Here is a 26823-nt window from a genome sequence, read left to right as displayed (position 1 = left end):
TCTGGTTCATTGGCTTCCACATATGTCGAGAGTTTCGCCTGTCTGGTTGCGAAATGCGGTTTTTGGCTTCCTCTCGATTCAGTGTCCGCTTGCGCTCTTAGGGGCTCACATGTGCAAAGGCGTCCACTAGCATGTTCAGCGAACGTGAGAGATGAGGCACGCGCGCAAAGACGTGGATAATTCCGCCTAGTCGACGCTTCTCTTCCAACAACTCACCACACCTTCACCACTACGATGACTGAAGCTATCCAAGTAGATCCAGTACCTGGAGGAGGGGATGGATTAGATGAATCCCTCTACTCTCGACAACTGTGAGTCTCTCCCGCTCCGCTGAGGTCATCCTACTCGAACCTTTGTGGCAATCCCTCGCCTCCCTCGCAACGAGCTAGCAACGAGAGTACTGACCAATACTCTGCGACTCGGTAGATATGTCCTGGGTCATGAAGGTCAGTTCCCCTCTTACGATTAAAGTGTTCCATCGAATTCCATTCAACTTACTCACACCATGAGTCTACAGCTATGAAGCGAATGGCAGTATCGGACGTTCTCATCATCGGTCTATCTGGACTCGGAGTCGAAATCGCCAAGAACGTCTGTCTCGCCGGAGTTAAATCCGTCACCCTCTCGGATCCTACCAAAGTTACGATCCCGGACCTGGGTACTCAGTTCTTCTTGCGAGAATCCGACCTCGGACAACGAAGGGACGAAGCGACTCGACCTCGATTAGCCGAATTGAACGCCTATACTCCCGTTTCAGTTTTGGGAGAATTGAACCTCGAAAACATTAAACGATTCACCGAGGTCGTACTCGTTCAAGGTTCGACCGAGGAACAACTCAAGTTGAACGATTTCACTCACGCGAACGGAATCAAGTTTATCTCGACGGAAACGGCTGGATTGTTCGGTTCCGCTTTCTGCGATTTCGGTTCTCAATTCCCCGTCGTCGATCAAACGGGAGAGACTCCTCTATCGGGAATGGTCGTAGAAATCGAAGAAGGTGAAGAGGCGTTGGTTACTTGCTTGGACGAGACGAGACACGGGTTAGAAGATGGAGATTTCGTCAGGTTTACCGAAGTCGAGGGAATGAACATCAACTCGGATTCGGTCGATGGTGCGAGAAAGATCACCGTAAAGGGTCCTTATACGTTCACGATTGGAGATACTCGAGGTTTGGGTCAATACAAGCGAGGCGGATGGTTCCATCAAGTTAAGATGCCGAAAATGTACGATTTCGTAAGTCGTAGTCTCTCTGTTCGATTCTTGTCACTCCCTTCACCCACGCACGTCAACTCGTAGAAACCCCTCCGAGAATCGATCAACGCACCCGAATTCCTCATTTCCGATTTCGCGAAATTCGATCGCCCCGCTACCCTTCACATCGGTTTCCAAGCTCTTTCCGCGTTCCGATCTCAACACTCTCGACTCCCCGCTCCTCGCAACGCCTCTGATGCCGCAACCTTCGTTCAACTCGCGAAAGATATCGCAACTCAATCGAAATTCGAAGGAGACCTCGATTCTGCCGTTCTCGAAGAACTCTCGTTCCAATCCTCGGGAGAATTGGCCCCGATCAACGCCGTTTTGGGAGGTTTCGTAGCTCAAGAAGTCTTGAAGGCGTGTTCAGGAAAATTCGGACCTCTCTACCAACACCTTTACTACGATGCTCTCGAAGCCCTTCCTACGACGGAACCTACCGAAGAAGATTGTCAACCTTCGAACCCTCCTTCTCGATACGACCATCAAATCGCAGTTTTCGGTCGACAATTCCAAAACAAGATCGAAAACAACCGTCAATTCCTGGTCGGAGCCGGTGCGATCGGTTGTGAAATGTTGAAGAATTGGGCCATGATGGGATTGGGTACTGGAGAGAAGGGAAAGATTCAAATTACGGATTTGGACACGATCGAGAAGAGTAACTTGAATCGACAATTCTTGTTCAGACCTAAGGATGTTGGATCGTTCAAGAGTGAGGCGGCGAGGAGGGCAGCGACGGAAATGAACGAAAGCTTGAATGGAAAGATTGAGGTGTTCAAGCTTGCCGTTGGTGGAGATACCGAAGGTGAGCAGAATCACAATTTTCTTTCTCTCCTGACTCGACGTTGACCGCGATTCGTCTCCCTAGCTACTTTCGGTGACTCATTCTTCGACGCTATTGACGGTGTCACGAACGCTCTCGACAACGTCGCTGCTCGTAAGTCTCCCCCTCACTCTCGCGCCGCTCACCCCGATCGCTAATTCGTTCTCTCCGTAGGACAATACATGGATCAAAGATGTGTCTACTACGAGAAGCCTCTCCTCGAATCCGGTACTCTCGGTACGAAAGCGAACGTCCAAGTCGTTCTCCCTCACGTCACCGAATCCTACTCTTCATCTCAAGATCCTCCCGAGAAGTCTCACCCTTCTTGCACGATCAAGAACTTCCCGAACCAAATCGAACACACGATCGCATGGGCGAAAGAACGATTCGAAGAATACTTCACGAAACCCGCCGAAGTTGTCAATTCGTACCTCTCTCAACCCAATTTCATCGAACAAGCGAAAGTTTCGGGAGAAACGAATCAACTCCTCAAGATTCGCAGTTACCTCGTCGAGAACAAACCTTTAGGATTCGACGAGTGTATCGTTTGGGCTCGTCAACAATTCGAGACGGAGTACGGCAACGAGATCAAACAACTTCTTTACTCGCTCCCGAAGGATCTCGTCACGAAGGAAGGTACTCCTTTCTGGTCTGGACCTAAGCGAGCTCCCGAGCCTCTCAAGTTCGATTACAACGAGGTAAGCTTGCATTCGACTCGCTGCAAGCGAATCTTGAACTCATTTCTCCCCTTCTGACAGCCCGCCCACATGGAGTTCATTGTTGCCGCCGCAAACCTCCACGCTTTCAACTACGGTCTCAAGGGAGAGAATGACCCGAAACTATTCCACCAGACTCTCGACTCGATCCAACTTCCCGAATTCGTCCCCAAATCGGGAGTTCAAGTTCAAATCAAAGACGACGAACCCGTCGCGAACGACAAAGACAAGGCTCCTTCGACTGACGATGACGACCTCGCGACGATCGCCGCTGCTCTCCCTCAACCTTCTTCCCTCGCTGGATACAGAATGGTTCCCGCTGAATTCGAAAAGGATGACGATACGAACCACCACATGGATTTCATCACGGCCGCTTCGAACCTTCGTGCTCTCAACTACGGAATCAAGACTGCCGACAAGCACCGAACAAAGGGAATCGCCGGAAAGATCATTCGTGAGTTTTCGCACTTTCTCCAGCGTTGAATCGATTGCTGACTCGCTTTCGTTTCACAGCTGCTATCGCTACTACGACTTGTCTCGCTACTGGTCTCGTCTGCCTCGAACTCTACAAGGTGAGACTTCCATGAAACTCCGGCGAGAGGCTCAGAAAGCTGACCCTTCTACGCTCACAGATCATCGACGGCAAGACCGATATCGAACAATACAAGAACGGCTTCGTCAACCTCGCCCTTCCCTTCTTTGGATTCTCCGAACCCATCGCCGTCCCCAAGAACAAGTACTACGACACGGAATGGACGATCTGGGATCGATTCTTCATTGAAGGTGATTTGACTCTACAACAACTCGTCGACAAGTTCAAGTCGGAACACAAGTTGGAGATCACGATGCTTTCGTCGGGAGTTAGTATGCTTTACTCGTCGTGGATGCCGAAGAAGAAACTTGAAGAGAGGTTGGCAATGCCGTGAGTCTCTCTCTCTCTCATCGTCTCCCGCGAGAAAGAAGAATTGACTTCCATTCGTTTGATAGTATGTCTCAATTGGTCGAAACTGTTTCGAGAAAGCCTATCCCCGAACATGTTCGAGACATCGTTTGCGAGATCATGGTCAACGACGACCAAGACGAGGATGTCGAGGTGAGTGATCCTCTACTCCTTTTCCAGTTTTTCGTGAGGGTACTGATACCTCGATCCCTCCGCCAGGTTCCTTATCTCAAGATCCGTATTCGTTAGAAAGGAGCTGACTAGAAGATCACCTCTCGTCTTTCGGATCGGAGGAAAAGAAAGAAACAAGCTTTTTACTTTTGTCGTTTTTGTATCCATACCCCCTCTCTTGCAACTCGCTCTTCGTCTTCTTGCTGGCTTATGGGACGTTTGTATCGCACTGAGCGACTCGTGGGAGCTTGCGAGACGCTCGGCAGCGAAACTTGCTCGAAATCGCTCGATTTGGCGATTCGTCGCAACAGCATCTCCCGCGTAGAGCCATCTTCTCTCTTGCTCGTTGCTGGAGTCGAATCCCGCATGCCGCGAATGTCCAAGTCGAACAACACCCCTCCCTCACTTCGACTTCACATGTTGAGCGAAAAAGTAAGTTGAGCTTCATTTCTTTCTTTTCCTCGCTTCACATCGCCTCATCTCGTCAGCGGTCAAGACTACGGTCACCCACAACTATCTTCATCTCCTCTGCCCCAGGGCGGCCGCTATATACCTCCGACTCTCTTGCTCTGTGACCTCATCTCTCGAACTCGATAACGGTCTCTCAAACCCTCTGTTCGCCGAGGATCATACCCATGGTCATTCGTAGAGTTCTGCTCGACGCCTTCGGGACAGTCTTCTCTCCGACAAGACCTGTCGTCGCTCAATACGTTCGTCCAGATCGTCTTCCCCTCTCTTCTCGCTCCTACGACCACTGACGCCCATACGTTTCGTACAGACTGAAGTAGCTCGATCGTATGGCCTCGCGGTGGAGGAGGAAAACGTAAAAGTAGCGTTCAAACGTGGTATGATTTCGATTTTCATTTTCGCTCGTCCTCCAATTCGATTGACGCTCAACGATCGATTGGTCAGCTTTCAAGCAGTGGCTGAAGGCACATCAATTCTATGGGAAGCACTCGAACCCTCCCCTGCAACCGGGAGACTGGTGGAAGGGTGTTATTGACGATACGTTTCGACTCGCGGGAGTTTCAGACGAGAGTAAGCTTCTTTCTTCCTCCGCTACATCGGTCACAACCCCTTACTGAGAGCCTTCATTGCGTAGAGTTGAAGAGCGTCAGTCCGTCACTGTCGACCTCGCTAATCGAGCGGTTCCAGGGGTCTCAAGGCTATTCACTCCATTCTGAATTCCTCGATTTCCTCGATTCCCTCGAAGAGCTCAATCTACCTCCACCCGCGATCGTCTCGAATACTGATCCAGCTCTCGTCAAGATCGTCGACAACCTCGGCGTGTCAGAACATCGAATGGGACGGAAAGGCATCAGGACGAAGGAAATTTTCACGACTTGGGATCTCGAGAAAGAGAAGCAAGAAGTAGGCTTCTGGGACGACGTATTCGACCGATTGAACGCTTCAACAGAGAAATCAACAGCGCTGAAGCGAGAGGAGATACTCGTTGTTGGGGATGAACTCGTAGCGTGAGTTTCTTTCGCTTTGCTGTCCCAGTCGCGATTTCAAGCTCATTGGAACTCTCTCACCTCAAACAGAGACTACGAGACTCCTCGACGAGCCGGGTTCCAGAGTCTCCTCCTCCGTCGATCGACCGCCGAAGATTCACACGCAAACCCGAGTTATATCGACGAAATCGACGGTCGGAGAATCGATGTTCATGCCGTTCGAGACCTCACAGAAGTGATTGACTGGATCAAGCGGGAGAATGGTGAGAGTGCTGTTGTTGTGAACTAGTATTTCTTATTTCGATACAAACTGTTGCGTGCGAGAGAGCGAGAGATAGAGCAAGAAAGAAAGGGAAAGAGAGAAATTATACGGTGGGAGAGGTGGCGAAAGAGAGGGAGGGGAAGAGAATGATAGTGCGATGGGGTGAAATATACAATCGAAAACGAGAGAATAGAGAGTGAGAAAGAGAGGGTAGCTAAGAATCTAAGCTCTCGAACCTTCTTCAATTCCTCCTGGTTGGGGTACTCCTTGTCCGATCCCGCCCTTTCCGGCCATTCCTTCTTCGATGCCGCCGGTAGGGGGGACGCCAGGAGGAGCGGTAGCGGAACCGAACGAGACTGAAGGGTCGTAACCTTCTTCGAATGGTCGAGGTCCAATCAAGTTGATCATATCATTTCTGCAAGCGTACTCATCGAGATCAGCTGAGAAGACGATGAAGAGAGGAGATGTGACTCACCTGGAGAGTACCTCCTTCTCGAGTAAGAGTTGAGCAACTTGTTCGACTTGAGCTTTCTTGTCGGTCAAAAGTTGGGTCGTACGTTTGTGAGCTTCGAATACCATCTTTCTCACTTCGTCGTCGATCAATTGAGCGGTCTTTTCCGAGAAGGGCTTCTGGAAAGATTCTTGATCTTGACGGTAACTGAGAGGACCAACAACCGAGTTCATACCATCTGTCAAAAACGAGAAAGATTAGTAAGGTCCATGTTGACGACGATAATGGGAGACGTACAGTTCGCGATGACCTCAGCGGCCATACGAGTCACCTTCTGCAAGTCGTCTTGCGCTCCAGTCGTGATTCTTCCGAAGAAGATTTCTTCAGCAACTCGTCCTCCCAAAGTCATGCACATTCGATCGATGAGTTGTTCAGTCGTGTAGAGGTAACGTTCCCTGTAGGTACGGTAGAAGGTCAGTCGAGGTAAGGAGGAGCGCGAGGAGTCGAAGGGAAACCAACTGGGGCAAATACTGCGAAAATGACGGGAAAAGTGCAGAGTCAGTTTTTTGCAATCAAACGGAAAGTGATTTTATTTCGGTTCTTACTTGCGCATAGCCTAGCGCTCCTACACCTCTCGGCACAATGGAAACCTGTAGAAGTAAAAGGGAGAGTGGAAAGGCGAAGGAGAAGCGAAAAAGGTAAGTTTCGAGAAATCTTCGTTTTTTCTGCCAAGTCTGACGGGGATGACAGAATCGATGACGTACCTTCAACAGAGGATCCGCAAACTCGAGGAACCAACCACAGATAGCGTGACCAGCTTCATGGTAAGCGACCGTTTTCTTCTCTTCTTTCCCCAAAACTCGACTTTTCCTCTCCATCCCTGCGATGACTCGTTCGATCGCCATCTCAAAGTGCTTCTCCTGTACACTGTCGGCTCCTAGTCGAGCTGCGATCAAAGCCGCTTCGTTACAAACGTTGGCGATATCGGCTCCTGAGAAACCGGGAGTGTGAGCGGCGAGTTTCGCGATGAGTTTCTGTAGAGGCGAGTTCGGGTCGGCAACTTCTTTCTCTTTGAGGGTGTACATCGATTGGAAGTTTGATTTCTTCTTCTCTTGAGGAGGAGGAGTCGAAGATTCGGAGGAGGGAGAGGGAGCGTCAGAGGTGGGAGTTGCGCGGAGGATCGAGGTAGAAGCGAGCTCGGAGAGGATAGGGGAAGAGGCGACGATCGAAGAAGAAGAGGAGGAGGAGGAGAGAGTAGAAGAGGGAGGAATCGAGTTGATGTGAGCGATCGCAGGTTGAGATCCTTCGGGAATTCCATCTTGAACGTCCGATTCAGTTTCCTCCTTCTTCGTCTCCTTGACCTTTTCGTCTCTTGGTACTTCGAGTACGAGTTTCTTGAGATGAACTCCGAAGATTTGTTTACGACCTCCTACGTCCGGGTTCGAAACTGCGATTTGACGATCGAACCTTCCAGGACGAATCAACGCCGGATCGAGTACATCGGATCTGTTCGTACCAGCGAGGAGGACTACGTGTTCTCCCGTACCGAACCCATCCATTTCGACCAACAATTGATTCAACGTCGATTCTCGTTCGTCGTTTCCACCGAATTGTCCTCCTTTCCCACGAGCTTTTCCAATCGCGTCGATTTCGTCGATGAAGACGATCGAAGGGGCGTTCTTCTTCGCTTGAGTGAACAAGTCTCGTACTCGACTCGCTCCGACTCCAACGAACATTTCCACGAATTCCGATCCCGAAACCGAAAGGAATGGTACTCCAGCTTCTCCCGCCGTTGCCTTCGCGAGTAGAGTCTTACCGGTACCAGGAGGTCCCGAAAGAATCGCTCCTCGAGGAATTTTCGCTCCCAATCGTTCGTAATGTTTCGGGTTCTTCAAGAACTTGACGAATTCCATAATCTCCTCCTTCGCTTCGTCCATTCCGGCGACATCGTCGAATTTGACCTTGATATCGGTTTCGTGGTTGAACATTTTCGCTCGAGATTTCCCAACTCCAAAGATTCCTCCCGGTCCACCTCCACCTCCTCCTCCACCGCCCAACATTCCACCTCCAGCTCCTCCTCCCGTCATTCGTCGGTAGATCCAAACGGTAGAACCGATCAAGAGGAGGGTAGGGAGTAAATTGAGGATCGTTTGACCGAGGGGCATTTCGTCGTGGAACGCTACCGGAATCCTTTCTCCGACTGGGATCCCCAACTCGTTCTGAGCATCCTCCAACTTCTTCTCGAACCCTTCTACTGATCCGATCGAGAAATAATACGAAGCGGTCGAAGGTGCCGATCCTCCTCCTCCTCCTCCTGCATTTTGACCGGTCGCGTTCGAATGAAGAGATACCCTAACTCGTTGTTTATTGACGACGGTGAGTTTATCGACGAGTCCCTTCGATAAGAACGCCGAATGAAATTCTTGCCAGGTAATTTCCCTCGACGAAGGATCGTAAGACGAGGTTACTCTGTACAAAAGGTAAAGGGAGAGAGTAGTCGCGAGGATCATCGTAGCTGAAGGGTTTGGAGGTTGAGGTTCGCCTCCAGGAGGAGGAGGTTGTTTCTTGTTATCTCCATCGTTGTTCTTTCCTTCCTCGTTGTTCCCTTTCTTCGGATCGGGACCTGGACCACCCGTAACGGCACCAGCAGGAGGTCCGTTCCTACGTTCGAAGAGTTCTTTGAGAGGGTTTCGGTTCGGTTGAGCGGGAGGATCGATCGTTCCAGGTTGAGCGGGAGGAGTGGCGTGATCTCGAGCTTTCTTCCCTCCATTAGACTTGCCTAACAATCCACCGAAGAAGTCTTCTAGTCCTGATGCGGCGGGTTCATCCTTGTTGTTGGAAGAGGGAGGCGATGCTCGAAGGAGAGATGAAGGAGTGAGAGATCGAAGTGAGAAGAAGGAACGATGAGATGCGACGGTTGAGAGAGGGGTAGAGAGTCGTAGTGAGCGTGGTAGTTGTCGGGTGCTGGTTCGGGGTAGCATGAGAGTGAGTGATGATGAAGTGAGAGAAGGGAGCAGTCGCACGCTTTTTAACTTCGGCAAGTCTCTCGGTATTTGATTTACTATGCATACGATGATACCCGCGAAATTGGCCCAATACATCTAGATATCTTTGATCTCTCATCCAAATCTCTTCATCACTCGACACCCTCGAATCACCTACCAGAGCGCGTAAACAGACTAAGGAATAGACACAGTAGACCATGGCAGGAGAAAGTCGATCAGAATTGTTGGGTTGGATCAATGATCTCCTTCAACTCAACTACACCAAAGTACGCCGTAATACTCTCTCCCTTCCCTCTGCTCTCTGCGTTCCCCCTACTGACCTTTACTCTTACTCTCTCCAGATCGAGCAATGCGGTCAGTCCTCCTCATCGCTCACGTTCCCCCTTTTCTTTTAAACTCCCCAATTGACACCTAACCCTCCCTCTCTCCTTCGCGCGCGTGTGTGTGAGATTATAGGTACAGGAGCAGTTTATTGTCAAATCTTTGATTCGATTTATCAAGACTTACCGATGAGCAAAGTTAAATTCGATGCGAAAGTACACGAATATTTGACGAATTACAAAATCTTGCAAGCTTCGTTCAAGAAACATGGACTCGACAAGGTAAGCCCCTCTCATTTTCCTGCGAGAGAGAGAGAGAGACGATCCGCTGATGACGGTCACTCGCTGACGCTCGTGACAGGCGATTCCGGTCGAAGCGTTGTGTCGTTGTAAACCTCTCGACAATTTAGAATTCTTACAATGGTGTCGTAAATTCTGGTTGAATTCATTCCCTGGGACGGAATACGACGCTGTCGCGAGGAGGAGAGGAATGGGTGGGAATGAAGGTGAGCTCCCTAGACCTTTCTTTTCACTTTTGTGCGATGTTTCGTTCTTTTTGACTGAAAGACAATGTTGGACGATGCGATGTTAGGCGCGAGAGCTCCTTCGGTAGCGGGAAGTCGATCTACTTCTTCGTCGGGTGCTGTTGCTGCTGCTTCGCGGAGACCAGCTGGTGAGCCCTTCTTTCTATCGTATTCGACGATTCCTGCCTCCACGGGTTAAAAAAAAACGAACGACTGACGTCTCGTCTGCCCTCAATTCTGCTCCCCCGTTCGCCTACATGGTCTCTAGCTGCCTCTCGACCCGCCGCATCATCTTCCGCCCGACCCATGGCTGCTCGAACTTCCGCCTCAAGTGCTCGTTCCGGACCTTCAAACAACGGTGGAGTCGACATGGCTACGTTCGAAGCCTTGACGAGTCAAATGGGAGAGATGAAACTCAGTGTCGAAGGACTAGAGAAGGAACGTGATTTCTATTTCAACAAGGTTCGTTTCTTTTCCCTTCTTTTCCCCTCGTTCTGTCGCTCGCCCCGAGAGAACTGATGCGAACTGTGGGGCGGATATAGCTTCGAGATATTGAGATCATTATTGGTGCGAGGTTGGAATCGGCTGAAGGAGCGGATATGGCTGAACTCGAGAAGGAGACGCTACTGCAAATGCAACAGATTCTTTATTCTACCGAGGTAAGCTCGCACTCTCTCGTATTCAGTAAGGTACGGTCGACTGACGAGATGGCTCTCGCGTTTGTTTAGGAGGGCTTCGAAGTACCTGATGAAGAAGGAGAAGGAGGACTCGTCGACGAGGAGGAAACTTTCTAGACCTTCCGTACCCCCGTCTGCGTTCTCGCTCTTTCATAATACTTTCCAGCTTTTCTCTTCACTCGAGTCTCTCGCCCGCAAGATACTCGTGCCCTCCGCTATCGACTTGCTCTTTCTCTCTTTTCGTGATTTTCATTTTCTCCTCTTTCCCTCCTCTTTCCTCCCAAAATCTACACGCCTCGCCTCTTCTCTTTCGCTACGCCAAGGTTCTGCTCATTCAACTTATACCCTTCTACTTCCTGCATGATATGCAAGCGGGCTGACAGTCTTCGAGGAGATTACTGCAATTTTCTTTTGACAGACTGCCTCGTATCTTTGACCTCGCCTTTCTCCAGGTCCGATCACCCTTCAATGGATGCTTACTGTGCGCTTCACTCTCTGTCTTCGTCGTGGGCGCGAGCATGAGAGCAAGAAGGAGTTCAGAAGACGTTGAGCTCGTGTCGAGATCAGGGACGACTCGAGTGCGACGAATCCGGAAGTAGGACTTAAAGCAACGGGATTCAAACCTCTACAGCTCTTCCTCGGAAGCAATAACAGCTCTGCACTCGTGGGAAACCGAGGTGTAACAGAACTGTCGGAGAACAAGCTCACATCCTGAACGCTTCCTTTCATGTTCTTCTTTCTCCTGGTTCTGCTCGAGCCTCGGTCGTGAGCTGCTTATCACTGCTCCTGCTCCCTGTCGACAAAAGCTACCACAGTCGCGTTGAAGGAATATATGGGGAGCGAGCTTGCATGAATCGCGATCGTCTGAACAAGCATGGAAGTTTCGTCAACGGCGTTTCCTCTTCCTCTTCCCCACCTCTCTCTTCTCCACTCCTATACCACTCGCCCCCTTATCGTCTACCCAACATGTCTGTCAAACTCGAACCTCCGACGCCCGATTGGAAGTCGAGCCTCCGATATCTCGCCCAAACGCCCCGCAAAGTCGAGCTGAACTTCTTCTTCGACCCGATCCGACCTAGGGAGCCCTCGTTCCGCAAGGATAGCACCTCAAGGAAAGATGGAAAAGACAAGGAGAACCCTTCTGACGGAGGTAAGTCATGGTTCTCTCGCTCGCTTGAGTCGGCTCTCTCGATCCTAATCTATCGTCGACTTCCTGCCTTCACCTCCTCAGAGTTCAACTGTAAGACTGAAGATGTCTCGCCGAAGAAGAAGAAGGACAAGAAGGAGCAACGACCCATTCTGGGAAAGTGAGTCTTTGGTTTGTCGTTGTTTCAATTCATGCTGCTTTCCTTCGCTGACTTGAACGTTCCTCTTGTCCTCGGAACAGCAAATCAAACCGGGCTGCAACTGCAAATGTCCCCTCTGCTTCCTCTGCTTCTACCCATCGGCCGCCCGTTTCCCCTATCTCGAAGAGGAACAGGGTGAAATGCTCGAGGAAGTATAAACCCGATGTCAGGGGGAAGGAGCCGGTCAGCGCCACTTCATCGTCGGAGTTTCGAGTTCTCCCTCTCGTCCAACCCGCTGTCGAGATCGCCTCTATTCACCATCGAAGGGCGGAAGTTACAACGCGAACTCACACCAGGTGGGTCTGAATGAAGAGGTCACCCGTTCTTACTCGCGTTAGGATCTGAGGAGCTTGTTAGTTTTGTCTTTCAGTTGTTCGTCTTTCAGTTGGTTTAGTTGGAACTGAGTTGGTATCGAGGATTCGTAGACTTTTAGCACAATACCTTTAATTTATCTCTACTTTACGTTTTCTTCTCCTCCTGAGCCCGTTCAAGCTAGAGTGTCGTCAGCGTAAGTGAGCTTACTGATCGAGGGCTATAGTCGAAGTCGTATCGCCTGATTTGGTCTGAGATTCTCGTTCCCCCATCTTTTCTCGTTTATCTCAGATCTCACTTTCTCGAGACACTGTGATGTTCTCAGTTCGGTGACAGCTTAAGCGTCTCGCTCTCTGTCTCGATCAAAAGATCAACTGTGTGAGAAACGAGGAAACTCGGGAAGGAACTCAAGCTCGATATTACACTCCTCCCCGCTCAGAGCAAGTCGCAATTCTCCTGCTACCCTCTCCCATTCCTGCAGATACACACTTCTTCTCCAGCTCGTCATCCTCACCCTGCTCCCACCTCTCCTTCGGTACTCTCCCACTTTCCCCTGATTCCTTTCTCCCTCGCCACGCTTCTGTGACCTTGCAAATGCCATTCGCTCGAAGTAACCCCTTGCCCAAGGCCGTAGTGAACTCCACTTGTTCTCCGACTAATTGAGAGGCGGGAGACGAAGCGAAACTGATGAGAACTTCAGAGGGCGATTTTGGCGAACGAGCTGACGAGAACGATTTCCCTGAGTGACGGGTCGGGTTGGTCGGTGTCGAATGCGGCTAGGAGTGTATGATTCGGAAAGCGAAGTGAATAGACGAAACCGCTTCGAATCGCTTCCTTTGAGAGTCGTTCTCTTACTCAACTCCTCGTCCTGCTCAATCCCAGGGCTGACGTCCACACTCTCCCTATCCAGAACATCGAGCTCTGTTCAATTCGCAGCTTCACGTCGATTTCCTGCGATCGACCGCCTCTCCGAAGTCTTCTCGACCTTCGACCTCGACCTCGTGGGGGAGACAAGGCTCCAACCTCGGCATACACTCGTGGAGAGAGGTGAATTCGCCATCGATCTCAGAAGAGTCGAGCTCGGGACGACCATTCAGAGCCGACCGGGAAACGATTCCTCGAACTCGAAGAAACGACTGCTGTTACTCCAGTTCTGAGACTGACGGTTCAACGGTTGCTTGGCTCCGTACAACTCTATCTCTGAGACGAGTACGAGGTGCAAGTAAAAAACACTTTCGTACAGAGGATGAACTCTGCTGCTGGCTTCGTTTTCGTCGAGTCCGAATTGCTCTCCTGACTTCCTCTCGAGCCGGCGTTCTTGGTCTGTGACATACGCTCGGCTGTGTTCTATACCCGTGTGAGGTGAGTGGAAGTTGGATGAATACATGCGATCGCGTCTGACCAAGAAATCTCCCTGCGAGAAAGTTTCGGTCAACGGTTCTCTCTTTCTTTCTCTTCACTCTTCCCTCTTTCCTTCCACTTTCACACTCCATCACTCGGCTTCTCCCCCTCACATCGCCCGGCTACACCTCACATCACTCAAAGATAATCCCCTCATCACACAACGAAAAAATGCAATCGATCGAGACCGACCCTTCTATTCGAGAAGACGCGGCTAAGGCGTGTCGAGGCGATCTGAACGAGGAAGAATCCCGAACGGTTGCTGCCACCGCCCACCCAAGAAGAGGAGGAGGAGGTGAGTTGTCATTCTCGGCGAGTTGAATGATGATTCTCCCTCGGATTCTGACCTCTTGCATTTGCGGTTCTTTCTCTGTAGGAGCAAACCTCAAGGCCATGCCGTAAGTTCCTCTTGCCGTTTCTCTCGCCGATGTGACTCCATCCTTTCGCTACTGATGCTGCTCTCCCTCTCGAACAGCGGCGGCCCTAACTATTCCTGCTACACCCTACCTTCTGCTTCGCCCGTCGTTAACAACAAGAAGGAGGAGAACGAGCTTCCCTCTGAAGACGGTGAGTTCTTCCCCATTCGCTTGTTCGCTGAATCTGCCGATTCTGACCTGTTCTTTGATCTCTCTGCTCCCACTCTACAGGAGTCGATCCCCTTTCTTCCGCCACTCCGCTGCCCGATTCCTCCATCTCGAAGGACAAGGTCCGACACAAGGTTTTTGACCCCTCTCAAATTCAAACCCTCGACGATTTGCTCGCTTGGTATTACGGAGTTGGCGAACAAGAAAGAGGTGAGTCGTGATCCCCTCGCTCCTTTGTTGATGCTCTTGGTTCTGACTCATTGCCTCTGTTTTAGAAGCTAACCTCGCACGGTTAGCCATGGATGAATCTCTTTTTGCTCGTCTCGCCTCCTCGTAGTAAGTTCCCTCTCTCTGCTCTTTCGAGGCTGTTTCGGAATCGAAATCAGCCCTTCTCCCTGCTGATACTGCTCTGACACCGCTTTCGTCTCGAGCAGCACCTCAACCACGGTTTCAACTGCGACTCGTTCTACCTCGTTAAACAAGAACGCTCAAGACGACGAATGGTTTCTCGCGCTCGTTCTCCGTTTCGGCACGATGTCTCCTGCAGAGCGTGAGGCTGTACCACAGACGGAGCTCCGAGCCATTGATTGTCTGATTGACATCCTCGCCCACCGCCATCGCTCGAAGAAACAGTAGGAGCTATTAGGTGAGAACAAGCTCAATCAGGGGGTAGTGAATCTTGGGAGGAGGTCAGCCTTTGTGGCTCGCAGCAGGATCGAGGTTGTTATTTTCGTCTTTCCGTTGGAACTGAATTGGTACTCGAGGATTCGTAGACACTTTTATACAAAACCTTTAATTTACCTCTACTTTACGCTTTCTTCTCCTTTCGAGCCCGTCCGAGCCAGAGTGCCGTCAGCGCAACTGATCTTACTGATCGAGGGCTATACTCGAGGTAGGATGGAATGACTCTGTCTGAACTTCTCGCCTTGTCGCCTTTCTTCCTCCAACTTTTCCCGATTTCTCCGTCAACATTCAACAATCGCCCGAGAACATCAAGTAGAGCATAGAAGAAGTGTACATAGACCTATTCGGCAAGGTGCAACGAGGTGAGTCCCTGTCTGTCGCCTTCACCCTCCTGTCATAGATGAAGCCGAGGAGACACTCGAGAAGACCTCTTGCAGGCCGAGGATGGGGATGCTGACTACTTTAGGGCTCATAGACTGTTCGAATGCTGTACCCGGATCCATCTACCCCTCCAGCCTCGACTTCGACTTCATCAAACAACGACATGATCTCTCTGGGCCTTCAACGCATCACCAAACTCCTCCAAGCGCTGAAATCACCCCAGTGCGCTACTCCGATCATTCACATCGCTGGAACGAACGGGAAAGGATCGGTTTCCGCCTACATCGCTTCAATGCTTCACACTGCCGACATTCGAGTCGGAAGATTCAACTCACCGCACCTCGTAGACGAATGGGATTGTATTCGATTGAGGGAGAAGGTTGTCGAAGAAGATTCATTTAGAAAGGCGAGAGAAGAGGTGGAAAGGGTCAATCGGAGCGAATCCCTCGAGGCAACTCCGTTCGAGGTCTTGACAGCGACAGCGTTCTCTCTGTTCGCGCAGTCTGACCTCGACGTCGCTGTCGTCGAAGTGGGAATGGGAGGAGAAGGAGATGCGACAAACGTGGTGCCAGCTTCGAAAACACTTCTTTCGATTCTTACCGCCGTCGATCTCGATCATCAAGGGTTCCTCGGAAACACGGTCGGGGAGATCGCGAAGGTCAAGAGTGGGATTACTCGAGAAGGGGGAGATCTAGTCGTATCGAAACAAGGTTATCCGGAAGTAGTCGAGGTTGCGCAATCGATCGCGAGACAAAGAGGCGCGACGGTTTGGCAAGCAGGAGGAGGACGACTTCTCGAAACTTCGACAACAGCGAGCTCTTCGTCTTCGCAATCAGCCTCTATTCCGCTCTCTCCTGCTTCCGTCTTTCCCCCGAATCCTCCCTCTCTCCCTTCGGTCTCCCCATCTTCTCTCTCCGTCAAACTCCCTCTTCCCGGCTCCTATCAACTCGACAACTCGACAACAGCCGCTCTCGCTGTGCAACTCCTACGGTCTCTTCCTCGAACAACCCGACTGGTCCCTCGGCTCGCCTCGATTTCAGACGAAGCAATGCGACAAGGCATCGAGCGAACAACCTGGGACGGTCGACTACAATGGCTCGACTGGTCTCCACCGGCAGCATCTGAAACAGGGCGCATCCTGCTCGACGGTGCTCACAACCCGTCTTCGGCAAACCTCCTCGCATCGTATCTCGCCTCTCTTTCTCTTTCCGAACGACCGACAACTCTCGTATTCGGACTCTCGGCGCCTCGAGCAGCATCCGATGTCCTCGAACCGCTACTGCATCCGTCGACTGGGATCAAGAGGGTCGTCTGTGTCGAGTTCTCTCGCCCGGCTGGGATGCCTTGGGTTCGCTCAACGCCCGCCGAAGAACTATACAAATCAGTGGCGGACATGGGAGTTGAGGGTGTGTCCGTCGAACGGTGTGGAAGTGTGAAGGAGGCGTTTGAGCTAGGAGTCGTCGGGAACGAAGAAACGGTTGTCGTCGCTGGGAGCTTGTACCTGGTTGCGGATGCGCTTCGGTTTGTTCGTGGTCAAGCATAAGGTGGTCGGGTGGGAAAGTCGGATCGATAACGTTAGTTTTCGCCGGTTGTTCTTCTGCTTCTTTCGCTCTTCGAGAGTCAGGAATACAAGCTGATAACTGATTCGTATTCTTCGTTCGTGCAGAATCTCACTACTCGCATTCGTAGTGAAGAACTCGATCTAGTACACGCATGACTCACCGCGACGATGCGACTCGACCTAGCATCGTTTGAACTTTGGCCTCAAAGGCTATTCTATCGAAGTGAGCCCGTCCTCTCTCGCATCCGATGCTATTGACCATCGCGACTTACGATATCGTTTACGACTTGGCAGACTCACGATGTCGTTTCGGCCGCAGGATTGCAAACCGAAGTCTTATAACCAATTTTCTGAATTCCCCCGTGGGTTCCGTCTTTTCGGGCCCTCCCACTTGTCACGAGACATCTATTGCTTTGCTAGAATCCTCAGCTTACTCTCCCATTGTCGCTGAAATCGATAGTTCCACAGTCCGATCGATCTGGTGCAATGTTTCCGTTCGGGCTTCGAGCCACGGACCGAAGCTTACTGAAAGTCCGCTACATGTAGGCTCGATTGAGCGGCCTCGGATCAAGGCTGCCACACGCGGCGCTGAGCGCGCAGGGGAAAACCTCAGAATCATGAGTGATGCGGAAAGTCGAAGTATCGAGCTCAAGCTCGGATTGTCTCTACATCTGATTCTCCCGGACTCTTTACCCTCAACGTTGAAATCTACCGCACCCCAGCGGCCAATATTCCTCTCGCGGGAGTGTCCAAAGCGACGATTTCAGATGCGACAAATCCGTACAAAAAGAGCAAAACAACCGTTGTATCCTGTTCGCTTCTTCCCAATCCAATTTTCTAGCTCCTCCTCACTTCTTTGACTTCTTTCCCTTCTTCGCCTTTGATTTCTTCCCTTCATTCTCTTCTTTCCATTCCTTCCACATTTCGTTCAACAATCGGACATCTTCATCTACGCTGCTTGTATCTTTATCGCCTCAAAAACTTCCCCATCAACCCGAATCCCATTCTGTTTCCCATTGTCCTGTAAAGCGATCAACGCTGCAGGCTTACAATCTTGAGGCCACGTAGGGAAATCGAAATCGTCCGTCATGAGATCGTCTTCGACGTCATCGGTATCGAGATGGACTTGATCGAAGGGAAGCGCCACAGTCGAGATTCTAGTCCCCATCTTGCCGTTGTTGAGTAAGAAACTGATTGTGAGAGTGCGAAGAGTGAGATGACGAGTAGAGGAAGAGACGAGCGCGACAAGGTATTCGAGGGGAATGGTTTCTCCTTTTTCGAGCACGAGGGTTTCGAGAGGGAGTTTGCGCAGGTCGTCAACGAAGGTTTGCGAGTTGGAAATCGTGCCACCGCCGAGAGTGAGAGTTTTCAAATTTGGGAATTTCGAGATGTGGGATTCGTGCGCCGGGACTGAAGGCTGCTGAAACCAAGAGCTCCTCCTCCTGTCGCTCAGGGGTGTGAAGATAGACAACGTGGTAACGTTTGACGCTACGGGGATTTGTTGAATGATTAGATCGAGAAAGGCTGATGAATCGATATCTGAGAGGTGAAGAGAGCGAAGACTGGAGCAACGGGACACGAGATGAAGACAACCTTTCGTACCGATTTCAGGCCTAGCGAGGGTGAGATGTGAGAGGGTATCGAGGGTAAGAAGGGAGATTGTCGAAGCTTTTGTGAGGGGGAAAGGGTCAGCAGACCCGCCGAGGAACGTGACCTTGAGAGTTTCGAGGTTGAGAGGAAGAGTGTCGAGCGATCCGACGGCAGAGTGATAGAGGCTGAGGTCGATCGAGGTGCACTTCGGACTGAGGATAGAGGGGGAGAAGAGAGAAAGGAGTTGGGGGAATTCGGAAACGGCGTCATGGAGGAATCCGAGGGTTTCGAGATTGCGGAACTGGCGGAAGCAGAGTCGAAGTGACTCGTCGGTGACCTTCAACTGTTTCGAGTAATCCGGCGTTGCGCTCTTCCAGACTTCGAACGAGAACGAAGTGACGAAAGTCGCGAGCTGAGGTTGAGCAAGGATCGTTTCGAAGAACTTGTTAAACTGACGGAGACAGAAGGTAGCCTCAATCTTGACGTTCTTGTACAGAGCTTCGCGTTGAACGCCGGAGAGCCTCCGACAGAGAGGAACGGTAGGAGGAAGAAGACTACGCCACGACGAGGCTTCGACGTCCTTCCAATTCGTGTAGACATCGTTGAAGATGTCACGGAGGAGCTCGTCGGGTAAGCTGAGGAGGTTGGTGCGAGGAGAAGTGACCTAGAGATGAAACGATTCTCGACTCGGGTCTAGTGAGGATCTGGGGTAAGTAGACTCACAAAAGACTCCATGATAGTCTCTCCAGATGCTCCTTGCCTTTCGAACCCAACCGACGACGCGAGAGACGCGAGTAGGGTGGAGAAGAGGTGAGAGTGACGTTGTTCGGTTTTCGCTTCTCTTCTCCTTCCGTCCACTGATTCTCGACTCTCATATTAACCTCTACCACTTTCTAGACTATCACCATGCTCCCCCGAACGCTACTTCGTGCTCCTCGTCGAGTCATCACCCCCACAAATTCGATTCTGTAAGCCTGTCCCTCCAGCATACTCGCTATACCGTGTGCTGACATGAATCATACTCGCATGTACAGTCGCTTCTACGCCACTCAACCCAGTCACCCTGAGCCTCAAACTCCTCCGAAACCGAAGAACTTCTTCCGCAAAGAGAAAATCGGTTTGGAAGTCACTCCGTTGTTCGCTTTGATTGGAACTATCGTAATCATCGCGACGGGAGCGATCGTAAGGAACATCGTAACGGATCCCGACGTAAGCTCATTCTCCTTTTCTCTGCGTGTATTCAGCGTTTTCCTGACTTGCTTCATATTGCTCTGTCTGTAGATTCACAGCCGTCATGGAGTAGAGGTAGACGACAAATTGAAGAAGGTCTTGGAGATGCCCGAGGGGCAGGGAGAAAAGAAGGAATCAAAGGAGAAAAAGTAAAAATAACGGAGATGGTGCCCTCTCTTCCTCGTCGTGCTCGGATGTTGGGTGTAAATAGGTTCTTGAATATCGTTATGTGTCGTGTCGTGTCCTGTCGTGCGTACTGTCGAGAAAGATCGAGACCGAGACTCATAAATAGGAGACAGAAGGGAAAGACCTGCCCGAGCTTGCCTGCGAAAGAACTCAGTCACGGTCTGCTGCGAAGGATTTCGATGAGCGTGTGTAAGGTTGTGAAACAGTGAATTTCGCATGACTAGACAGGGGCGGAAAGGCAAGAGGAGAGGGAAAGGAAAAGTCGATTGTATGACGAAATCGTTGCGATTGAATCGATCCGTAAATTCACCTCGAAACTTGAATCGTAGCAGCTTGTTCTTTCTCTCCTTTCCTTCCAGCTTCAACTCACCAAGTCAAACACAAAATGTTCATCGCCCGTCAAACTCTCCAAACTTCCCGCCGAGCTCTTTCTACTTCTACTCGAGTCTCGCAAGCCGTCCCGAATACATCAGGCGGAAACCCTTCACCTCATTCCGCTCCTTTCCCCGGCCAAAAAGATCCTCGGGATTTCAACCCGAAAGACACGGCGTGGAAACAACGAAAGTGAGTCTCCTCGTTGAAGTTTTCGCGAGGCTCCCAGTTGTCTGACCCCCACTTTCGTCTGGTCCTGAAGGTCTGCGTTCTTGGGTATCTCACCAGTGTACGCTGCGTTTGGAACGATCGGAATCTTAGCAACAGGAGCTTTCATCAACTACAGTAAGATGGTCTGAAAATACTCTTCGCAACTCTTCGCTGACCCGTTAAATCGCGTTCTGTAGGCATGAAGGATAACTCTGTAAGCTCGCTGACGAGGTTACATTGAGGTCGAGAGCTGACCTTGATATACCCTGCGAATTAGCTCGAGCGACCCCGAAATGGAGTTCCCGCGTCGAAAGAACTCAAGGACGCTCTTCAGAAGTAGATTCGCCCCACCAGTACCTCCTTCTGTCTCGCTCTCCTTTGTACACATTGTGTATATACTATTGTCCGAACGATCGAACGAACGAAAACTCCTTCCTCTTCTTTTGAACCCAACTTCGCAGTTTTCTTCAAGCAAATAGCAAAATGATATCAAACGCAGTTCACTCTACGCCGTTTCCGTGTCGGAGAGCAATGTATTCTATCGCTGCGAAGTGCACGGATCTCTGTGGCTTCATGCGGAGCAACTCGGCGACACGAGCTGAATCTCCCGAGCGGCTTCTCGTACCTTCTTCCACCCGCCGATGCTGTCAGATACGCAGGCCTTCGCTGAGATACGCTCGTTCTATGACCTTCTGTCTCGCAGGTATAAAAGAGCGGTCGCCTCTGCGATCTCCTTCTCCTCTACCTCACAGCAAATTCCGAAGCTCTTTCGCGAAAGTGAAGCTCAATTCTCCTCTTTCACTTGTGCTTTCGCGTTCTGATTCTTCCTCCTCGATTGCAGAACAACAATGAACACACTACTACGATCATCCATCCTTCAACGCTCGACCGTCTCTCCCTCGCGCTCAAAACGATTCCTATCAACCACTTCCCCTCGTCCCGTTCATCCTCCACACTACACTCCCATTCAAGTACGCTCCTCCATTCTCTCTCCCCCATCCCGTCCGGAGCGTCGCTAACGATCGTCGTTTGAACAGTGGGCAAAGAAATTCATCCCTACTGAAGCTTACCCGTTGATCTTACTCGCAAGTTCGATGTGTTGTTACGGACTCTATCATGGGTACAGTAGGATCGTACAAGTACCGGGAGAGTTGAGGTTGGTACCGAATCGATTGGAGGAGAGGAGGGAAAGGGAACCGTGGGAAGAGGAAAGGGCGATGAGGGGGGTTTGGTAGGCAGGGAAAGCTCGCGCGTTTGCTTGATATTATTGATCTTACATAGCTTAATGGAGATGGAGAGGATCGGAGCAGAGCGAGAGACTAAGCAGAAAGAGAGGGTTCAAACTGAGAGGGTTTCAAGACGAGCGTCTGATCGGGAAACAACGCTAGTGTCGGAGTAGCGGGACGTTTGACAAGGCAAGCTGAATATAGTGGGGCTGAGCAGAGTAGAGAATGCAGAGAATGGAGGAATGCAGAGCGACTTGTCGACACTGTGAGAAATCTCCCTATCTCCTTCTTCCACCTTTCTCGTCTTGGCGACTCTTCTTTCCTCCGTCGACACACACACGTACACACACTTTCGTTTGACGAAGAGGGGTTCATTCATTGTATATCAGGGTCCATCGGTCTCAGCAACACCTCGAATCCCTTCCGAAGAAAAAGACTCGAGGTGTGATTCTGATAATGTAGATAAGTTATTTTGTAGTTTGTTGGATCATCATGTGTGTGTAATGAACCACTCTTCGTCTCCTGAAGTGTGTGCGCGTCTGTATGTATGTGATCCCCTGCCCTCGATCCCATCCTGTTCTTCCAGTTGGCGGTAGTCCTGATCGAAAGCCGAATATGTTGCAGCGAATCTTGCCAGAGCTGGAATGTATCGAGAGAGTCGAGAGTGCTGATAGAGTGAGTGAGAGAGAAGAGAGAAGAGAGGGAGAATTTTCAGAGACGAAAAATATCGAGGCCAACCCCCTCTTGTCCTAGGTTTTGCTCAGGTTTTTCAATCTCCGTGAGACTTCAAACGTACGTTCTATCCCAGTAGATTCCCTGTGGTCCTAATGCTCCAAAGCTGACCGTTGTCCTTGTTGTTCTTCTGCCTCTTCTCTCGATCTTCTCACCTCCTCACGACTTGCACCTCTTCACGACTCGCCACTCGCCCGCTGAACCTACTATCAAGCAGTAGGTAAGCTACAAATCCGATCAAACGCAGTTTCAGCCAGATCGAACGACTGGGAGAGACGGGACAATGATTTAAAGTTGGAATAGAGAAAATGGAAAGACGCGTACAGGCACAGAGGGAGGGTTCGAACCGGTCAAAGAGGGTCAGAATATCGTTAGAATGGGATTGAACGGGCTACAGAAGGGCTCGGAAGGAGGGGAGTTACGGCAGAGACGGGTCACAGAGGACTCTCTCTCGATTAGCAGCAGGCGGTACGCTTCCCTCTCTATCGAACGGTTACTGATCACGAGTCTTCTTGGAGTACAGCACCATGTCGCTCGTCGTCCCTGAAGCCCACGTGCAATTCCAACACATCTTGCGTCTCCTCAACACCAACGTTGATGGAAAGCGCAAGATCATGGTCAGTTCTACTTCCCTGTACTCGGTTATACGTCGAGCTGATGAGGGCTGTGTGTGTTGATAGTACGCCTTGACCGAGATCAAGGGTGTTGGTCGCCGTTACGCCAACATCGTTTGCAAGAAGGCTGATGTCGATCTCGGCAAGCGGTAAGCTATACAATTCTCTCTTTACACATCGAGAATAAGTTCCGGTAGGAGGAAGCGGGAGTTCGGGTCGAAGGGAAAAGAGAGAGAAGTAAAACTGAGAATTGAAAACTGACTTCTCGCCTTTTTATCTGTAGTGCCGGAGAGCTCAACCCCGATGAGCTCGAGCGAATCGTCACGATCATGCAAAACCCTGGACAATTCAAGATCCCCAACTGGTTCGTCAACAGGCAAAAGGATATCGTCGATGGTAAATACGGTCACTTGTTGTCCAACCAGCTCGACTCGAAGATGCGTGAGGACCTCGAACGATTGAAGAAGATCCGTAACCACCGAGGTCTCCGTACCTACTGGGGACTCCGAGTTCGTGGTCAACACACTAAGACTACTGGTCGACGTGGAAAGACCGTTGGTGTGGTTCGTAAAGTTCATTTTTCCACTCTTTTGGGCCTTACTGACCACCCTTTGCTTTCCTTCCTCTCGTATCATCGTTCTCGTCATCGTCGTCGTCGTTACACAGTCCAAGAAGAAGTAAACGGGTTTACCTCCTCCTTTTTTCTCCTTTTTTGTTGGTCACTTGGAAAACAAAACAACTTGTGGCTTATTCCGTACTACTGCGCTATCGTTCAGGAGAGCTGGTCGAGAGTGTTCAGCCGAGAGAACCGAAAGTTTTGATCCGCGAGTGCGGAAGAAGGATTCCGAGTTTGCGAATTCTCTTCTCCCACAAAGACATGTCGTCGTCGCTTCGGTCTCTTTCTCACCATTCTCTCTTCTCCCGTTCATTCACTACTAGTCTCGCAAAGATGTCTCATCACCCTCCTTTCAAACAAGTGCGCGCCAAACTCTCCTCTCTTCCCTTTCTCCCTCTTCCTCCACATGCCGCCGAGGGATGACAACTGACTTTCCTCCTCGTCTCCTAGGTAGAAGCGTCCCGACCTGACTTTGACGCATCCAAGACTCTCTCGTTCACGAAGACTCCGAACTCAAACTGGTCGATCGGTTCGGGCGCTTCAACTCGATCCGATGCGACTCTATCGAAAGATTCTACGTTTGAGATCAACCCAGCCGAGATTCAAGGTAAAGATAAAGGGAAATTGTACAAGATGTTGATTAGTGCGGTTACTCCGAGACCTATCGCGTTCGTTGCGAGTATGGATGGAGAGGGAAGGGGGAATTTGGCTCCTTTCTCGTACTTCAACATGGTTGCCCATGAGTGAGTCTACCTTCTGATATATATATAGTGGGACAAGGAGACTGATGTTGAGAGTGTGTAGTCCCCCGACGGTCATGGTTTCATTCACTCATCCGTGAGTTATTCGATTCCTTTCTCACGAAAAATGAAAATCGTTCTCTGACCTCTCTTTACGTCGAATAGTTCGCCCAACGAGCTCAAGGGAACTTGTGAAAACATTCTCTCTACGAAAGAATTCACTACCAACATGTTTGTCTCTGCTCCATCTCCAGCTTTCTCCCGGCGAAGGCTAATACAAGCGCGCGAGAAAACAGTATTTCCGAACATTACTTGGAAGCGGCCAACTACACCTCTATCGATGCTCCCAAGGGTCAATCTGAATGGCCTTTGAGCGGATTGACAAAGGTAGAATCTACTACGATCAAAGTTCCAAGAGTTGGGGAATCTAAATTCTCGATGGAATGCGAATTGCGTTCGTATCTCTCCCTCTCTCCTTCTCTCCCTTTCTCCTTCGCTGACTTGATCGAGTGGATGAGAATAGTTCATCATTACCACATTATGAACGACGCACAAGAACGAACGGGTACCGTAGTTCTCGGAAAAGTGAAGTATTTCCATATCAACAAGGAAATCATCGACGAGGAAAGTTTCTTGATCGATACGAAAGAATTGAGACCGGTTTCGAGGTTGGGTGGGATCACGTATGGGAGAACTACGGAGGCTTACGAGTTACCGAGACCGGTTTGGAAGGATGAAAAGGAGAAGGAGGAAGTTAAGAAAGTTTTGGAGAAGAGTCCAGAGGAAAACAAGTTGTAGATGATTGCTAAGTTATACAAGTTGTGAAATTCCGTTCATTGTCGTATCCGACCAACAATCGAGAGAATTTGAGAGGAAGAGTCTTACTGTGCGAGACAACGTCGCGACTTTGCGAAACTTAGACTTTCGAGCTTGACTTTCGACTCTTCACTCAACTCATCATCCCTCGCTCTCAACATGGATCCATTCGAGGTACTTCACCATACGTACTTCCCACATACTCTCTAGACTTGAACTAACGCACTCTCCCTCATAGATCCGAATGCAGTTCCTAACCTTGATCTCTCGACTCTCCTCCTCCCTCCCCTCCCTCTCGAAAGTCTCCTCCTTCGCCCTGAAACACGCCCAGAAATGTTCCGATGATATCTGGGACTGTTATCTCGATGAACTGTCGCACTCTCCCTCTTTGAACCATCGGATCAATCTCCTCTATCTCCTCGACCTCATTCTCGATAAAGAAGGACCAAAAGTAGTCAATAAAGATCTCGTTGGGGGATTGGTCGGACAGGGTAGTTATAGAGCGTTGGTAGAGAGGGATTTGGGCAAAGTTGTGGATCAGGTCGTTCCGAGGGAATCGAGACAGGGAGGGTTGAACCATATGAGCGCGATGCAGGTACGATCTCATACTCGCTCTCATCGATAGCAGCGCGGAGGAGGAAGAGAGCTGATGTGAGTTGTACGAGCGGGGACGTTAGGTTTTGAAATCTTGGAAAACTCGTCGATTGTTGGATTCGGAAACACTCGAAACAGTGATCAAGCATCTGGAAGATCGAAAGAATATGTGCGTTGTCTATCTGACAATGTGCAAGCGAGAGAAGAGAGTTAATCCTTCCGTTTATTCGCAGTTCTCATTCGAATTCAGAATCCGAAAGTTCTACAGCTACTACGACAACCTTCAATGATTTCTCTCGCAACGATATCCTCCGACGAATAGAAGATGATCGCGAACGAGTGAGCCCCTCCTCCCTTTGCTCTTCCTCTCCCATTTTATCCCGTAAACTAATTCTTTTCGTTTCTCCCGCTCGTAGCATAAACGTCTTCGCGAACGAATCTGGGTCCTCCCGATCCCTACCACAATCTACCAACAACCTCTCCTCTCTTCCCGTTCCTCTCACCTCGGTCTCGCATCCTCGGCTTCATCTTCGACAAATCCGAAACCTTCCCCAATTTCACCGGCTTCTCCATTCGAACCCATCCACCCAGCTTCGGGGGTAGCACCGACATCACTAGCGAGCAGGAACTCGATGGTTGACTTGAATAGCTCGTCTGCGACGGCGGCGGGCACGGGACCAGAATTGGCGTTAGAGATCGAGTTTGATCAGTTATGGGAATCGAGCTTGGAGGAGAAACGATTAGTGCTTGGTCCTGAAGCGGACGAGGCGGAGGCAGATGGAGGAGGGGAAGGGAGGAGGAAGAGGAGGAAGGTCTGGGAATTGAATCAGGGGGAGAGGAGGGAAATGAGGAATGAGACGGAGAGATGTTTTCATGTTTGACGAGCAACGGGTTTCTCTCTCACTTTCTCGAGCGGATGTTGATTTTTGGGGTGTTGTAAACGATTATGCAAAGAGTCAACAAAGAAGTACAGGTGATCTCATACAGAAAGTGAACAAGAAAGAAGAAAAGAATCTAAAAAAACTATGCGAGAA

General features: G+C 50.4%; 13 protein-coding genes across 13 annotated transcripts; 11 read left to right on the top strand and 2 right to left on the bottom strand.

Annotated features, from left to right (window-relative positions):
- Positions 1-234: 234 nt before the first annotated feature.
- UBA1 (E1 ubiquitin-activating protein UBA1) lies at positions 235-3979 on the top strand (the record flags this gene model as incomplete). Its single annotated transcript, XM_076633312.1, has 11 exons — positions 235-311; positions 427-446; positions 518-1233; positions 1297-2056; positions 2120-2188; positions 2249-2772; positions 2833-3244; positions 3304-3362; positions 3423-3712; positions 3778-3883; positions 3950-3979. The coding sequence occupies 11 exons, from the start codon at positions 235-237 to the stop codon at positions 3977-3979; spliced, it is 3063 nt and encodes a 1020-aa protein (XP_076486764.1).
- Positions 3980-4536: 557 nt separating this feature from the next.
- On the top strand, positions 4537-5644 carry DPI35 (Dpi35p; the record flags this gene model as incomplete). The annotated part of the gene is made up of 5 exons (XM_076633311.1): positions 4537-4611; positions 4680-4746; positions 4814-4939; positions 5004-5376; positions 5446-5644. 5 exons carry the CDS (start codon positions 4537-4539, stop codon positions 5642-5644), a joined length of 840 nt encoding a protein of 279 aa, XP_076486763.1.
- A 195-nt stretch (positions 5645-5839) lies between these two features.
- Positions 5840-9049, bottom strand: AFG3 (AAA family ATPase AFG3; the record flags this gene model as incomplete). Its single annotated transcript, XM_076633310.1, has 6 exons — positions 5840-6032; positions 6093-6306; positions 6366-6523; positions 6588-6598; positions 6674-6718; positions 6833-9049. The coding sequence occupies 6 exons, from the start codon at positions 9047-9049 to the stop codon at positions 5840-5842; spliced, it is 2838 nt and encodes a 945-aa protein (XP_076486762.1).
- A 221-nt stretch (positions 9050-9270) lies between these two features.
- BIM1 (microtubule-binding protein BIM1) lies at positions 9271-10711 on the top strand (the record flags this gene model as incomplete). The annotated part of the gene is made up of 8 exons (XM_076633309.1): positions 9271-9339; positions 9415-9427; positions 9530-9675; positions 9755-9899; positions 9986-10066; positions 10186-10379; positions 10460-10576; positions 10646-10711. The coding sequence occupies 8 exons, from the start codon at positions 9271-9273 to the stop codon at positions 10709-10711; spliced, it is 831 nt and encodes a 276-aa protein (XP_076486761.1).
- Positions 10712-13824: 3113 nt separating this feature from the next.
- Positions 13825-14873, top strand: JCM6883_002615 (uncharacterized protein; the record flags this gene model as incomplete). Its single annotated transcript, XM_076633308.1, has 6 exons — positions 13825-13948; positions 14030-14051; positions 14129-14220; positions 14301-14447; positions 14513-14573; positions 14672-14873. 6 exons carry the CDS (start codon positions 13825-13827, stop codon positions 14871-14873), a joined length of 648 nt encoding a protein of 215 aa, XP_076486760.1.
- A 532-nt stretch (positions 14874-15405) lies between these two features.
- Positions 15406-16845, top strand: FOL3 (dihydrofolate synthase; the record flags this gene model as incomplete). The annotated part of the gene is made up of 1 exon (XM_076633307.1): positions 15406-16845. The coding sequence occupies one exon, from the start codon at positions 15406-15408 to the stop codon at positions 16843-16845; it is 1440 nt and encodes a 479-aa protein (XP_076486759.1).
- A 967-nt stretch (positions 16846-17812) lies between these two features.
- JCM6883_002613 (uncharacterized protein) lies at positions 17813-19188 on the bottom strand (the record flags this gene model as incomplete). The annotated part of the gene is made up of 3 exons (XM_076633306.1): positions 17813-18402; positions 18466-19117; positions 19177-19188. 3 exons carry the CDS (start codon positions 19186-19188, stop codon positions 17813-17815), a joined length of 1254 nt encoding a protein of 417 aa, XP_076486758.1.
- A 171-nt stretch (positions 19189-19359) lies between these two features.
- On the top strand, positions 19360-19836 carry JCM6883_002612 (uncharacterized protein; the record flags this gene model as incomplete). The annotated part of the gene is made up of 3 exons (XM_076633305.1): positions 19360-19421; positions 19488-19662; positions 19735-19836. The coding sequence occupies 3 exons, from the start codon at positions 19360-19362 to the stop codon at positions 19834-19836; spliced, it is 339 nt and encodes a 112-aa protein (XP_076486757.1).
- A 418-nt stretch (positions 19837-20254) lies between these two features.
- JCM6883_002611 (uncharacterized protein) lies at positions 20255-20791 on the top strand (the record flags this gene model as incomplete). The annotated part of the gene is made up of 4 exons (XM_076633304.1): positions 20255-20433; positions 20504-20586; positions 20649-20665; positions 20729-20791. The coding sequence occupies 4 exons, from the start codon at positions 20255-20257 to the stop codon at positions 20789-20791; spliced, it is 342 nt and encodes a 113-aa protein (XP_076486756.1).
- A 508-nt stretch (positions 20792-21299) lies between these two features.
- Positions 21300-21686, top strand: JCM6883_002610 (uncharacterized protein; the record flags this gene model as incomplete). The annotated part of the gene is made up of 2 exons (XM_076633303.1): positions 21300-21422; positions 21489-21686. The coding sequence occupies 2 exons, from the start codon at positions 21300-21302 to the stop codon at positions 21684-21686; spliced, it is 321 nt and encodes a 106-aa protein (XP_076486755.1).
- A 1250-nt stretch (positions 21687-22936) lies between these two features.
- Positions 22937-23704, top strand: JCM6883_002609 (uS13 family ribosomal protein; the record flags this gene model as incomplete). The annotated part of the gene is made up of 4 exons (XM_076633302.1): positions 22937-23026; positions 23090-23172; positions 23307-23586; positions 23690-23704. The coding sequence occupies 4 exons, from the start codon at positions 22937-22939 to the stop codon at positions 23702-23704; spliced, it is 468 nt and encodes a 155-aa protein (XP_076486754.1).
- Positions 23705-23972: 268 nt separating this feature from the next.
- JCM6883_002608 (flavin reductase family protein) lies at positions 23973-25177 on the top strand (the record flags this gene model as incomplete). The annotated part of the gene is made up of 6 exons (XM_076633301.1): positions 23973-23999; positions 24090-24382; positions 24444-24476; positions 24545-24610; positions 24676-24833; positions 24903-25177. 6 exons carry the CDS (start codon positions 23973-23975, stop codon positions 25175-25177), a joined length of 852 nt encoding a protein of 283 aa, XP_076486753.1.
- A 177-nt stretch (positions 25178-25354) lies between these two features.
- On the top strand, positions 25355-26670 carry JCM6883_002607 (uncharacterized protein; the record flags this gene model as incomplete). Its single annotated transcript, XM_076633300.1, has 5 exons — positions 25355-25369; positions 25434-25790; positions 25873-25958; positions 26023-26128; positions 26206-26670. 5 exons carry the CDS (start codon positions 25355-25357, stop codon positions 26668-26670), a joined length of 1029 nt encoding a protein of 342 aa, XP_076486752.1.
- Between the last annotated feature and the right edge of the window lie 153 nt (positions 26671-26823).

Source organism: Sporobolomyces salmoneus (genome assembly GCF_050403485.1).
Source record: "Sporobolomyces salmoneus JCM6883 DNA, S_salmoneus_JCM6883_v1_ctg36, whole genome shotgun sequence".
Taxonomy (NCBI): Eukaryota; Fungi; Basidiomycota; class Microbotryomycetes; order Sporidiobolales; family Sporidiobolaceae; genus Sporobolomyces; species Sporobolomyces salmoneus.
The sequence above is the reverse complement of the archived record's forward strand: the minus strand, read 5'-3'. Positions and strand labels throughout refer to the sequence as shown.